Consider the following 15,485-nt stretch of genomic DNA (forward strand, 5'->3'; position numbering starts at 1 on the left):
TAATGTCCCGTTAATATTACAACAATTAAGTTTTACTTCCGGGTTACACGATTTTAGCCGAGTTCATTTATCAAGCCGCCTTTTTGTTAACGCCATTAGTTTATCTAAGAATAAAGAGAAGCCTTTTCATCTGGAAACTTTACAACAGCTGCTGAGGTTTGTACACATGTTGTGTTATGTTTGTGAAGGCTAGATATAAGTTGCCATCAACAAAATGTAACACTTTATCCTGTAGCAATGAGTAGCCTACCCAAGTTAGCAGATAGCTAGCTGCTGCTAACTTAGCCGAACAGCTGCTCGGTTTTAGCCTGGTAGCTAATGTTATTGTTATTGCTTGAACATTTATAATTTGATCAGTCGATGTGCTCGGAGAGTTTGTCAAGTAGCAGACGCTTGCTAGTGTTAGCTTAGGTTGTAGCGTTGAAAGTTTGGATTTGTTAATCGACCGTCCACCTTTTCTCGCAAATACTAATGTTTTTTAATAGAGGACATATCCTGTTCAGGAGAAGAGCGTAGTTGATAAGCAATGTAGTTCTCTCAATTTATACCAATTCATACCGGTAGCTAAATATTCTGGTAACCTGCGAGTTGGTCGCTGGCGTAACGTTATACAACTGTGCATTTTACGTGATTTTCATTAACTTTCGAACATTTTTCACGCTTAAAACTAACTTTTTTTATGACACTTTCAAAGGAAGTAGATGGTATACCAAGTAGTCAAGCGCATATGTAGGCCTAGTTGTATTTATTTATTCAAGAAGGGACAATGCACATTAATTAACAGGAGCACGGAAGTCCATCATGTAAATGTGCTATTTAGAAAAAGAAAACACCTCTAAAATGTTGAAACATTAACATGGCCTTCAGGAAGTTAGTATTTGTATCAGGGCAGATGGGTTAGCACTAGTTTCAAGTGTATCCATATTAATATGACTATTTTATCTCAAAAAGTTAATTACCCTTACCTTGTTTTCCAGGTTGTTTTTACTCTGTGACCACAATGCATGGACAATGATGATGAAGCTTCAAACTAGAGATGTGGATTGGAAACTTCCTGCCAAAAGCTAACAGCAATTACAAGTCACCCATTGGCAACACGTTTCAGTTTTTCTCATCACATAATCTATCATGTCATTACCAAAGGAGTCAGGAAACCGAGGAAAAGATCGAGAGAGAGGGGCTCGTCCCAAAGTGAGACAGAGCCGTTCTGAGGAGAGACGAGATGCACGCAGTGGACGCAAAGGTGGAAAGGGGAAGAAAAAAGGCCATGCTTCCTATGAACCAGCAGCTGAGAGGCCTGTCAGTGATGGCTTTCAGTATGGTGAGCTGTTGAGTGACCTAGAGACCAGGGACCAATCCTCCTCCTCTTCTTTGAAAGAGAGTTGGAGATGGCAGGGTTTGGAAGCCGCTGCCTCATTACTAGGACAAGAACAGGTAACAGTCAGGCCTGGACTGGGAACAGTTTGCTCTGCTACAGAGAAACCTGGCGAAAGTGAGAGTAGAGGGTCAAGCAGCACACGGACGCCCTGGCAAAAAATCCAAGATGCAATGGGACAGTGTTTCCCAATAAAAACTCACAGTGCAGCCGCACCACCACCTTCTCAATCTCCGTCTCCACCTCCAGAGGCTCCTTCACCGTCAGCTGCCTGTGCATCCTCGAGGCGCCTGATCCACCTCAGTGAGTTGATGTTGGATGACTGCCCTTTCCCTGTAGGATCAGAGCTGGCTCAGAAGTGGTACCTTATTAAGCAACACACAGCACCCATCACCCAGCCTCATGTGCTTGATTCCGAAGTCGTGTGCAGTGCGCCGACTTCGGCCATGGCTGCTGTGGTGGAGGACGTAGATGACAGGTTGCGAGAGCGCAGGCGCATCAGCATTGAACAAGGCGTCGAGCCACCACCCAACGCAGAGATCCACACATTTGAGGTGACGGCCCAAATTAACCCTCTGTACAAGCACGGCCCCAAGCTGGCTCATGGTATGAGTGAGTTAGCCGAGGCCGAGAGAGCCTCCGTACATCAGCAGCAGCAGCTCCTTCTCCAAAGACAGCAGCAGCACCAGCTCCTTCTGCAGAGCTGTTTGGACACTCTGGATGAGGTGGTTGCCTCCGCCTCTGCTTCAGCCCCCTCCCAGACCTGTGAACCTATCCCTGACCCTCTGGTTGACCCAGAGGTGTCAGCGACCAACGTGCCCTCCAAAGCCATTCTTCCATCGACCGAGGATCACAAACATCACGATGGCTACCGCATTCATACTCAGATTGATTACATCCACTGTTTAGTTCCAGACCTGCTTCAGATCACGAACCTCCCGTGTTACTGGGGGGTGATGGACCGCTACGAGGCAGAGACGTTGCTAGAGGGAAAGCCTGAAGGCACCTTTCTGCTACGTGACTCTGCCCAGGAGGGATACCTGTTCTCTGTTAGCTTCCGCCGCTACGGCCGCTCACTCCATGCACGCATTGAACAGTGGAACCACAATTTCAGCTTCGACGTGCATGACCCCAGTGTCTTCCATGCTCCCACCGTTACGGGGCTGCTGGAGCACTACAAGGACCCCAACTCCTGCATGTTTTTCGAGCCCCTGCTGTCGAACCCCATCTATCGCACACAGCCCTTCACTCTGCAACAAATCTGCAGAGCGGTCACCAGCAGCTGCACAACCTATGATGGCATTAACATGCTACCCATTCCTAATGCTTTGAAAAAGCACCTGAAAGAATACCACTATAAGCAGAGAGTACGTGTACGGCCAATGGATACCTGGTGGGAATGAAGAAGAACTAAAATAATAGACTAAAAGGACTAAAAGAAACTACTAAATACTCCCAAAACTGAACTGAACCAAGAGTTCTTCATTCAGTCTGCCTGTATTAACCTACACTGTTAACCTGCAATATACTTATTTATTTTATTCCTGCTGTACATGTCCTAACAATTCTACTAAATTACACTGATGTTACTATATAATCTCACTGATCGTGTAGACGCAAAGTTCTTTATGCTCAAATTAAAGAAAGTTATTTAGATCAGAACTACGCTCACACATCCTCTGTGTTCTCAAGTGTGACTAAATCAGCTTAATTATCTGACGATGGGAAGCGTGTCCTAGTGTGAGTCGAGATGATTGTAATAGAGGTGTTCATCAGACACGTGCTGAGAAGGTGGAATACATACTGACACGGTTTTCTTCTTGTTTCTGAGGTGTGGTAGTGTTGAACAATCAAACTAATAGTTATTCTTTCCCACAATTAACCCACCACTGATTAAGGGGAGGAGATTGTTTTGGTGCAATGCTCCCTCATATTTATTAAAAGTAAAGGCTTGCACTATAAGAGGTATTATTCACACATTGAGGTATGATCTTGTGCTTGCATAAGTATTCTGTCAGGGTGCAAATGTGTCAGATTTCCCCAGCCACTCATTAGATTAGCATTTGGATGGTAATGGTGCTCATTGTGTGCCTTGTTTTCACGGGTGGTTCAAATGCAGGGAAAGAAGGAATACATTATGATCAGATTTAACATCATTCAGTTGCTTTGTTTTTGGCTAAGATTGAAACCATCTCAGGTATTCTGCCAGTGCCGGCGGTCTTCATTAATTTTGAAGTAAAGGATCAAATGTGACCCTACTGAACTTGTCAGCAGCAGGTGATGCAGCTGTATTTTCAGAATACAAATAATGAAGCACAGACGACTGAAAACCTTATTTTGCTTAACATCTTACTATTGTGTTGTCGAATTCTAAATGTAGTCTCTCTAAGGTTAGAGCTTTGGTCTGGCTGTTTATAAATTGGCATCTAATTGCAATGTAAAGACCTGAATCCTTAAGAAATGTCATGTTGTTGCTTTACTTCCTGCTGTGCTTAATTGTTTTTAAAGAGGATCGGGGGGGTGTCTACACACTCATTTTCCATTCCAAATTACCATAGTAAATTAGCACTTATTAATCTTAATTAACAAAATGAAGGGTGTGAGGAATTATGGCTTTTGAGCTTTTTTTCTGAAGCTCGACATGTCGGTTACGGAGACAAAAATCTACAAGTTCCCGAAAGATTAATTAGTCTCAAGCAAAGACCTAAAGGCACAGAGGGAGCTAAATAATACAGTATGAAGTCAAGGGACATGTGCTTTCACGCAGTCACACAAATGGACCGCAATTTACAATATAGTATTATATTGTGTTATATGTGATTTGTTGAACAAATAAAATATGCATATTAATTATATTAAAATACCTTGCAATAATTATCTGTACATTGCAGATGGCCTTTCTGCATACGTACAAATAAAACACAACACAATAAAAATTAAAAAGCAATTATTTCTCGACCGACTTGCATTTGCCCGATTATTTTAAACTCATTCAAGGATTAATTGCATGAATTACCTATGGTTAGGAGTCATTTACTGCTATGTGGGATTCACATTTAGTTATAATGAAAACGCGAAAGAAAGACCACACTGCTAATGGTTGTGTGCACTAAGTAATAATCACAAAAGACAACCATGCCAGTGTTAATGTGAAAGCATGGAGAATTGATCCCAGATCATCTTTTGAACCCCTGAGATGCTGTTTTCTCCTTGAGATGGCCAATTTGATATGCAGAATGTAAATCATCCATGACAAGCACTCTTCCACTAATGAAGCAGCTATAATTTAAACGGCAGCATTAAAGCCTTCATTCAAAATGCAAAGTCAGGACCTTTGACCTTTGTATACCTAATTAAGTCATCACAAAAACTCAACTATAAAATCAGAGTTACTGTGTTGGAAGACATTTGACCCATCATGCATACACAAGTGTGTGCTCTGAACCCTGTAGACAAGCAATTTTAGATCGCTCAAGGCTTATGTCTTGTATTTCTAGCACACTACAATGCCCTGCAATCACACATACCTGGCAGATGGGATCCAATAATAAACATTTCTAGACTTTTAACACTTCATTTTGTGTCCAATAGTTTCTCATTTTTATTTAAAGGAGCTAATAATGTGCTATAATTAACTGTTTGTTTTATATTTCCAATATAATAATGTCCTAGTGTAACCAGAAAGTCTTTGCTGAACATGCACATTTGACAAATTAGTTTACAGGCAAGTGTACAATTGAATATTGTCCAAATATCACATTACATCAGCTTTTGTAACTAAAGCAACGTGTAATCAGTGCAAGAGGATATTCAGTACAGCAAGAAATTGGCAAGTAAATTAGTTTAGGTGGTACTGCATTCAAATCAATTATAAAGTAATAATGAACACAAATGTAGTTTAAATAGAGCAGTTTATTCTACTTAATTCCTGTGCAAATCCTTAATTGAGTACAGCCTTAACTCAACACAACGATCTAAACCGTCTTTTTTGCCTCTATTTTCCCTGTACCTAGTCATAAATTAGATTGTTAATTGAATGAAATTGCCCTTGACATTATTAGGAAATTACAGACTCATAAAATAAAGTGCTACCTATACAACATACAATTATATAGCCTAGTAATTACGCACATTATCTTCACAAAACAGCACATACAGTTTTTAAAAAAAAATCTAATACTGGGTTCCCGTCAGTGCTGTATTACATGAAGCACAGCAGGTGGCTGCAAAGAGCTTCTGAGTTATTTTACAATGGCTGCCACCAGGCCTGTGTGTTCTCTATTTGGGGTGGATAGAGATGGTGGGAATGAGTGTTGATGCTGCAGCTGGCAGCACTGTGGCACTCATCACGCAGGTATTACAGGTCCTGTGGGAAAAGGGAGGACTTTTCTTCGCCTGGATCAACGGGCCCAGAGGGACAGCATGCTCAAGCAAAGCAGAAAGCGTATTGGCTACACATACTTAGTGTGTTTGTGTCTGTTTGCTCCTCTTTTTTCCCTTCCTTCCATTGAGGGAAGAGCTTTTACCCTGAGCCTAATCTCTACAGTTGAGCATCATGGGGGTGGAGAATAAGCTTGGAGTACTCAGAACACCTGGGGACAATTACTTCCCCAAGTAGTAATCGTGCCGCTAATAATCTAACAAACGCCCTCACAGGGCCCGCCGTGGCACACACTTGGCTTTTCTGAGGCTAAAAATGTGCAGTGACTGGGCCTGTTTGTATGTCTATGCTTGGCTGCTGCATGTAGACCCATATAGATTGTGAACTCAACAACCATGAGATGCAGTGTGTATCTAGGACATTAATTCAGAGGAGGATGCATCAAACTGATTTCAAGTTTTTGCAAGATGCATAAGGCCAGACGTGATTCTTATCCACCCAGAGAGCAGGAATACATTTCTGTGACAGATCACTGCACTGCAGCTGAGAGAGTTATTTTGGGTCGGTTTATGAGTCGCGCTGAATTTGAACCTTGACTTAACTGGGAACATTCTTGCATATATTTCAAATTATACCTTTTTCAAACTGCACAATTTGTCAAACCAAATAAATATTTCTGAAGTTAATACAGTTTCAGTTCTTAAAAGTCTAACAATTTCTCCCTGAGGAGGTACATTGCCACACAGTGACACACATACGCTTGATATTTGTTTCCCTCGAAGCAAGCCTTTGACAACAGAATATTTCCTTTCCCTTCTATTTAAAATCCAAATGCACTCCCATTCTCTCAGGCGAGTCTCATATGAGGCATTTGCTACAAAAATACATCAGTATTGTAAATTGGAGCTGCTTGTGTTCTTCCTGTACAATCTGCCTCTGTTGTCCGCTCTCCCCTGCTATGACAGCTTGTTGATGGAATAATGGGGGTGTTGGGCATGCTACAGCTAAGCCATTTGATACTACACAGATTGATGGGTTTGCAGTGTAAATGACACACAGCCCATATCCTAGGCTTCAGCCTATAAAGTCATTAACTAACAGCCTGGAAATAATGAAGGAATATATCGTGGACAGATGATGATGTTTGCTTGTTTATATGAACATATATACTGTATATGATTAGCTTTGCTAATTAACATATCCGGCAATTTTCTATTTTCATTTGTCAAAATTAAGTTGTGTATCATAATGTGTTTGTAGCCTACTACAAATGGGCTCCAATAGAGCAACAGATAATATATGTAATTATAGATAAGCATTGTTTGTTTTGAGGAGACTGGTCCATTAAAATAAGCATTCACAATGATAGCCATAGAAAAGACCCCGTCATTATTGATAAAAGGTAGGGGAACATTTATAATTGCATAAATCCTGCTCTCTTGGACTTTTATGATGTTGCAAAACAGCTGCATTGACCGGTGTGATAAAATGAAAAGTACAAACGAGAACGGAGGGTAGACCTTGCCAGCTAGTTATCACAAGACTCATTCGTCACAGTGGGCAACCTTTAAACCGAGTGATATTTTCCGGTAATCATTTCTCATCCTTTTAACATTTTGCCACTGAGCGAACACACTCAATTTGCAGGGAAATATGTAGTCGGAGTTCAGGTAAATTCATCTATATTTTAATTCTAATTATCCTTTGCACCAATTTGCTGTAGCATAGCCTGTACAATAATTAACATTAACCTTTATGCAGGCAGATGTTTGCGGTAAAAATGTGATTTTCTAAGGCTGACCGGCTTAAAAGTTTGATTTTAGTTGTTGTATAAGTCAGCAATGGCTCAGCTTTTGTTGGTGCCTCTAATGTAATCAGTTTCGAGAATTTTAGAGTGATGATTACAATGCAATCACATAGCTGCAAATTTGTTTTACTCGGACAAAGGCCTGCAAAACAAAACACAGGCGATTTTTGTTATGTTGACATTTCAAACTTTCTTAAAGACTTTCCTATAAAGCTAAAATGAAAATGAATACTTTTGTACTTTGCATGTTGTTTGTTGAATAACCAGAAGTGTCGTATCAGGGTGCTCGTGTCATATGCTACAGGAACAAATAATTAATTAAGACAAAATTGTTTATATGAATGATAAGAATATTTTGATCTAAAATAATCTAATCCAATACATTTCAAAGATAATGTAATTTCTTATAAAGAAAAGGATGTGGTTGTGCATGCCGGGTAACGAAAGGAGAAGGGACCTCATTATGTTACTTCCCGCCAACATCTTTGTTTGGCCAAACAGTCAAAGAAAATATAAATGGATATGCACCCCAGGGAATTGTTGTTGCACCAAGTCGACCCTTTTGGCTACCTTTTAAATATTTTCCTAAAAATGTGTTTACATTTTCTACCAAGGTTGGGAAATTCTTATTCTATTTAAGTGTTAAAAGTACCAGACAGAGGAGGAATACTCTGATACAAGTCCTGCATTCAAAAGGTTACTCAAGTAAAAGTACAAAAGTGTTAGCATCAAAATATACTTAAAGTACAAAAAGTAAAAGTACTCCTTATGCAGATTGGCCCGTTTAAGGATAATGTCTATGTTTTGATTATAATTATTGATGCAAGTGTTATCAAAGCTGGGAAAGGTGGAGCTGGTTTTAATTACTTTGTATGCTGGTGGATTGTGAATTTACTCCAGGTAAACTAAAGTGTTATTTAAGTGTTTATTATATTATTAAAGTAACTGAAGGTATTAAATAAATGTAAAGTACATATTTACCTCTGTATTGTAGTGGAGTAGAATTACAAAGTAGCATTAACTTGAAAGTAAAGTACAACTATCTCAAAATTGTACTTTTGTACAGTATGAGTATGTGCTTAGTTACTTTACAACTCTGGTAAACAGCGACCATTAATGAGTTAGTTAAGTGAGATAAAGAGAGACATTTAAACTGCGGCTACTAACTAAATAATTTGACTGAATGTAAGGTAAGCTACTTTTATTTATAGCACATTTTCCGACACATGCAATTCAAAGTGCTTTACAACAAACACTTAACAAGAAGACAACAGAAAAGAACACAATAAATAAACATAATGGAATAACAGATTCATAAAAAAACATGCATAAAAGAGATACAGAATAGTTTTAAAACAACATTGTAAATACGGTAGACCGCTAAAACAAGTTAAAAGACTTCTGGGTAAGCAGATGAAAAAAGCAGCGTTTTTAGCCTCGACTTAAAATAACTCAGCGTTGGCGAAGACCTCAGGTTTTCTGGAAGTTTGTTCCATTTGTGGGGAGCTAAAAAATAAAAGCAGCTTCGGTGTGTTTGATTCTTAGCCGGGGTACAATGAGTAAGCGCGCCCCCCGATGATGAAGGACACGGGAGGCAGAAGGAAACACACCTGTTGCTAGCCAGAAGCAGCTGAGGATGCTAGCATACACAGGCTAACTTTGGAGGCACACTCCATTTAGAGCTGCAAGATGTGACAGAGGACTAAATATATTTCCCCCAAGGTTTGAGTTACAGTTGCAATGTGTGTTCCTCCCTGAGATGTAATGGACTGGATTAGATAAACGCCACATTTTTATAGCCATGCACTATTGAGGAGACAACAAAAACGCCTTTAGGGGAAAATAATCACAAAATCAGAACAAACAGAGAGGTGCTCACAACGCTGCACAGCACGTAATGGATCATTTATATAATGGGACACTGAAGAAGATACTTCATATGATGAGATCAACGGAACCCCACTTAATCCTCCAGACCCCCGTTGGCAACATCTGTGAAGAATCCAGACAATGTAAGTCATTATTTTTAACTTTGCATGGCTGTGCTGCACTGAACATTAGGTTGGCTGTTTTTATTCTCGCATTGTTTATTAAATGTGCATTGTGTCTGTGTGTGAGCGGCTTGCTTTGGTTTGTTTATCAGCATCATCGTTGTGGTTATTGATTGTAGAGTGCATATTTTGGATTGGGCTCAGTTTTCTGGGTTATGGATTGTTGTTTGGACTAAGTTTTTAATAATGCATCTGCCTTATCCTGGAGCTGTGTGCCTGCCAGCAAGTTGCTCTAGCTTACAGTTTTTATTTAATTAACTTTTGTTTTTAGACTTATAAAATATGTTAAAATGTATGTAACATATTAAGCTCAAGCTGCACTGCTATCAACATATGAACAAAATCCTCTGGAAATGAAAAAAAAACCCACCTCATGGTCATTGTACATTTGCTCAAGTATTGTAATCAAGTACTTTTTTGAAACATTTGTGCTTTACCTGGGTGTTTGTGTTTAATGCTACTTTATACTTCTGCTCTGCTACATTTCAGAGGCATTTATTGTACTTTTTATTCCACTACATGTATTATAACACTCACAGTTAGAAGTTAGCAAGCTGATGCTGTATAATGCAGCACCTACTGCATCTACTCAGTATTTCTTGTATCCAAATTTGGTCCACATTGACAAACTACAACACTAAAATGCTCTCCCTTGGATAAAACAGGATAATATCATAACCATAATAATATTATACTTAAAAAAGATCTGTCGTGCCGAACAAGTACTGTTACTTTTTATACTTGAAGTAGCTGATAATACTTGTGTATTTTATATTATTTGGAAATTGTGTATGATGATTACTTTTCCTTTTGGTACTTTAAGTATATTTTGATGCTAATACTTTTTAGCTTGAGTAAGATTTTGAATCAAGAATTTTACTTGTAAAGGAGTATTTTAAGGCCATAGAATTTGCACTTTTACTTAAGTAAAGGATCTGACTACTTCTTCCAACACTGTACAGGAGAGGTAGGCCTATATGTCAGCAGTGGTTTACGTTTACATTGCCTGTATTAACTGCTTCATGGCATTACTTTTGGCAAAGCTATTATCTTAACAATGCACCCTTTTTTTTTTTAGACATTAGTGTTTGAGAATGGGCTAATGGGCTTGCATGACAAGTAGTAAGGGAGGTGGTCTTACCGGGAACATCTGCCTCATGCTAAAGGTTGAACCGTATATTTAAACTCATTGCAGCCTGAAAGCTAATGTATCTACAGTATGTCAGGCTTTTTCATGATTGATATTTTTTTAAACTAAACATGTCACTCAATAACAAGGAAAGTGTTTAACACCTCTGTGTCCAGTTAATTTATTTATTACAGAAGCTTACTCAATCAAATCTGGGATAAAAAACAACGTACAAGATCCCAGAATGCAGAGCAAATTGATTTCAAAGCCAAATTTGCCGACTCAACTACTTCCAATTTGACAAAAGAAAGAAGAAAGTAAAAAAGAATACAGATGCACGTTAGGGTCCTATCAAAATCCTGATTTTCATTTACATATTTACAACCACTCTTTCTTCTCCATTGAAGCAGCTCAACCATGTTTGCAACCTACGAAAACACATAACAAATATCTTCTCTAAATAAGACAACATGGAGAAGTGGACCGGAGTACTCTGTAATTAACTGGGCATAGCAGGTGTGAAATGGCCTCTAATCATGCTACAATGAAAATCAGCAGGAATCTGGCATTTTCTCGGAAATCACTCTTTCACTGTTCCCAGCATACCAAAAACACAGTAATTTTTTGTGAGCAGGGATTTATTTTTGGCAGTTATGAATCATCATGTTGCGTCATCACTGACAGATGTAGTGTTGCATGATTGATTTTCACAATTATCAAAGGTTATAACTCAAATTGTCAGATTTGTATCCAAAAGTAGTGTACATACCATGGAAACCACTTGTTCTGGGTAAATAAAGCCTTATTCATTTAATAAAGAAAAAGGATGGGAAAGCCTTTAGCTAAATAATTAGGGCACATATTGCTATTTGCAGGATGTCGCTTAGATGTCTCGGTTGTCTTATAGGCCTTTATCACAGAAGACATTTGGACTTGTCACAGTAGGAAAAGCGAAGGTGTAAATAATGAAGTTAATGACTGTTGAGATCCATTTAAGCTGCATTGATTTCAGGTTCCTGTTATTGTGCATGCTGGCTCTCTGTCCCTCTCACTGAACAGAGACATTGTTAATGTTATTTGTATCAACTGTGCTTTTCCCACAAGTCAAAATGTTTGCTGTGAGAAAGATCTATTATAACAAGCGCAAATTACCTGTATGCTTAAACACATTCTGCGTTTAAAGTGCGAATACTGGACAGAGCAAGAGATAGAACTGCTAAAGGGGTGCATATCCTTTACTGTATAATATATGCCTTAGCAAGGCCATGCCGTGATTCATATGTAAGAAGTACTGCATTCTGTTCTTTATCAATTCCATATAGATTCAAAAATGCAAAAATGTGCAAAAATAATGATAAAAAGCCAGAATATTCAAAAATCTATGAATTACAGAGCATTTTATTTAAGCTAAAACAATTTTTTTTGTGAAGCACATATTTGAGGACAGTATAGGTTTTAAGTATGTTTTAAGTACGTTTTAAAATAACTGTTCGCTTGTAGAGCAAGACATTTTGCTGCCTCTTGAGCTTTGGTTTTGTATTGGTATCGTGGCCATCAATTCAAAGCATGGTTCAGCTCAAACTTAGCCAATGCTGCATTATTTCATATTTAAATTCTCTTTTAAAATTGACCTTTTAGTGACTGTGTTTAATGAACATACGGACAAAAACACATGAATTCATAAAACTAATTAGAAAAAAAAAGCTAAACTGGCTTAGCGCCAGATAGTAATTGTTAAACTACCGTGCCAGAGTCCTAAAATAATCCTATTCTATCCTATCTTAACCCTTTCTGTATGATAACTATTGAACATGTGGTTTCTGTTAAGAAAATGTAGCAAGAACAACCTATTCTTCAAAAAATAATAAATTGAATAACATGTACATTTAAAGGAAATATATTGTAGTTTATGATTTGTGGGGATGGGGGACCTGGTGTAATTCAGCAATCTGTGGTTCCAAGCATACACAACTTTGGAAACTGCACTAGGCAATGCCAACATTGGGGGGAGACAGATTATGTGTTACTTTACAGCGGCTACACACTACAGAATAGATGTGGCAAGGCAAAGGAACACACACACACACACACACACACACACACACACACACACACACACACACACACACACACACACACACACACACACACACACACAATCCTGCTGCCAATTTCTTGTTCCTGTGGTGAGACATACCCGTGGCAGCAAATTATCTTGGCACAAAGGATTGTGTTTTACCTATTAGGTGGACAAAGAAGAAAATGCGCAATGATTTAGTCTCTCATGGGTTTTCCTGGGTGGTGTAGCATGTCTTTCACAGCTATTCAGAAAATAAATCCTGCAGCGGCAGAGTTGTGAGTATTTTTTTGTAATGGCCATGTGACAAACTGCCGATTTGTCAAAGTGATGTTGCACCAGGATCAACACACTGTGCTTTATGTTTCAGGTAAGGTTTTATGTTCTAAGACTCGGTGGAGGCTATTTTCAAACACGTAGAAACATCAAATTTCACTGGCATCTGTTAGATAATTACAGCACTATGGCATTCAAAAACTACATCTGCAAAATCACTTAAAGGATAACCCTATCCGCCTTTATACTGTGCTTTATATGTACTTTAACAGACATTTCCAGCGATTAGTTGAAACCTGTTTTTTTCCCAGAATGAGACATTTGTAGAAGGTGTTGTGTTTCATTTAATTTTATCTTTCAGCCTCTTTGCTATAAAATTCCCTGCTTGAGGGATTCAGATTTGCAGAATCATTGACATCCCTTCAATCATTTCTAAAAACATTTCAAAAAAGTATTAGTTTTGGCTCACTGTTTAATTTCCAATTGTTGTCCTGAAAATCCTGAAATGTTTTTAGCCCTTGTTCAACAATTAAGTAGTCCCACAGTGCACCTCTGCTGTATGTCGTCTTAGTCATTCTGTGTTTGTTCAACTGAAGGCAATACATATTATAAAATAATAAAACTATTTTAAGTATTTATATTAAAAACTCATCCCCCATTCGCAGACCAAGATGCTTCCCTGTTGAAAGACACCATTCATCTCAGAACTGCACATTTTTTCCTATAAAGTTTTCACAGCTTTAGCAATCCAAATCCAAATACTTCTCAACTAGTAAAAATATCTATTTGACTACAATACTGTTGAATAAACTACTTCTACAGGATCCTCCATCAGCCTGTCAATGTCTCAGTTATTAGCTGGAAGTCATGTTCAGTGGTAGCTCACATCGACCTGACACATGGAGCTGAAGGGCAACTCAAGACAGAATGTCACATGTCGTATCAATGGGGGAACAATGACAGTCCATGGCCGTTTTGTTCAACGATATGTTCCTGTGATATGCACAAGGTAGAAAAAGGCCAGTTTCATTTTATGAACAAATTACATTTTTCGATCATATCTTTAATGCTTCTATAAGGACTGCAAGAAATATTACATTGCCAATACTTTTACATGTTGAAATGCCTTTCAGCATGCAGGCAGGGCTGTGACAGAAGGGTTTAAAATAAGATTTAGGCCAAAGCACATTTTTAGCACGAAGTACATAGCATGTGACTGCAAAAAACGACACAAGGATTATAAGCACTAGCTGTGTCAGAGTTTGTAAACTGCGTTATTATATAGTTTTGCTTATGTTAAAAGAGGCCCTCGTGGGCCACCAGATGCTCAATGGTCAGAGCTGGCAGCCCACATACGGTCTCTGCTGCCCAGTGGGAGAGTTTGATCTGGCGCCCAGAAAGATCAGGCCTCCTTCCCCTCTGTCTCCCCCCTTTCAACACTGCATCTATCGATAAGGGCACTCCCTGACCCAAAATTACATTTGAAAAAAGGCCACTTCAATTAGTCAAGACTTTTCTGCTTCTTTGGATTTGTCGTGGAGGCATGCGACCAAAACAACATTTTCTTAATGCATTCAAGGTCACACAAGGGGAGAAATTGATGTACACATTTTATGGGTGAAGTACTCTTTTAAACACATAGAATGGTGACATTTTTGCCTGTGCAACGGCATCCTGAGAGGAAATGTTCCCATAGTGGGCTTATGAAAATCCAAATTGAAAGATATGATTTCAAACACAAGCCTCTCTGAGAAATCCGTTTACCTGCGAAAAGTACTGGAAAGTCATTTGCATGTCCTACCCGTTCATGGAAAACCTCCTGATAGAGCTGACACACGGCTGCACACAGTGTGTCGGGCATCCTGCCCTCGAGCCAGGAACTTCAGCAAAGTCAGCACATTGGGGCTCTCTCTAGCATCTAAATACAACTACCCAGATATGAGGAGCTGGGCCTGTTTTTCTCATGTTCAACAGGGGAGCCAGAAGAGCATCATGTATATATTATCTGTCAGAACAGATGGGATGGTCTGTGAATTTTGAGGGTTTTTGAATGAGGTGAAAGAGGGAGTTCTCACCAGTTGTCTTTGTTTGAAGGGCAAACTATACATTCAATAATGCATAACATAAACAACAGGGCCTTGTAAAAGAGAAGCAGTGTAGTCAGGAAATAGAGATTATGAAACAAGAAACAATTCTTATGATCATATAATGAACAGGATTATGAAAAATATCACAGATGATCGTTTTATAAATGCTTTCAAACAAAGCAATTTTAAGAAACTGTAAATCAATTTAAGTTAGGAAGGTGCAGTTGTCCAGTGTGTTGGTGTCGTCTAAATGAGTGTGAGATGTAGACATGTCTGAAAGGAAATAGGAATAGAGAGATCAT

At 38.9% G+C, this 15,485-nt stretch overlaps 1 protein-coding gene across 1 annotated transcript; it reads left to right on the forward strand.

The window, feature by feature from the left end:
* Positions 1-63: 63 nt before the first annotated feature.
* socs9 (suppressor of cytokine signaling 9) lies at positions 64-3,037 on the forward strand. The gene is made up of 2 exons (XM_010786175.1): positions 64-156; positions 978-3,037. The coding sequence occupies exon 2, from the start codon at positions 1,129-1,131 to the stop codon at positions 2,776-2,778; it is 1,650 nt and encodes a 549-aa protein (XP_010784477.1). The 5' UTR covers positions 64-156; positions 978-1,128; the 3' UTR covers positions 2,779-3,037.
* Positions 3,038-15,485: the final 12,448 nt, after the last annotated feature.

This window comes from Notothenia coriiceps, unplaced genomic scaffold, assembly GCF_000735185.1.
Source record: "Notothenia coriiceps isolate Sejong01 unplaced genomic scaffold, NC01 NC01_scaffold00028800, whole genome shotgun sequence".
Taxonomy (NCBI): Eukaryota; Metazoa; Chordata; class Actinopteri; order Perciformes; family Nototheniidae; genus Notothenia; species Notothenia coriiceps.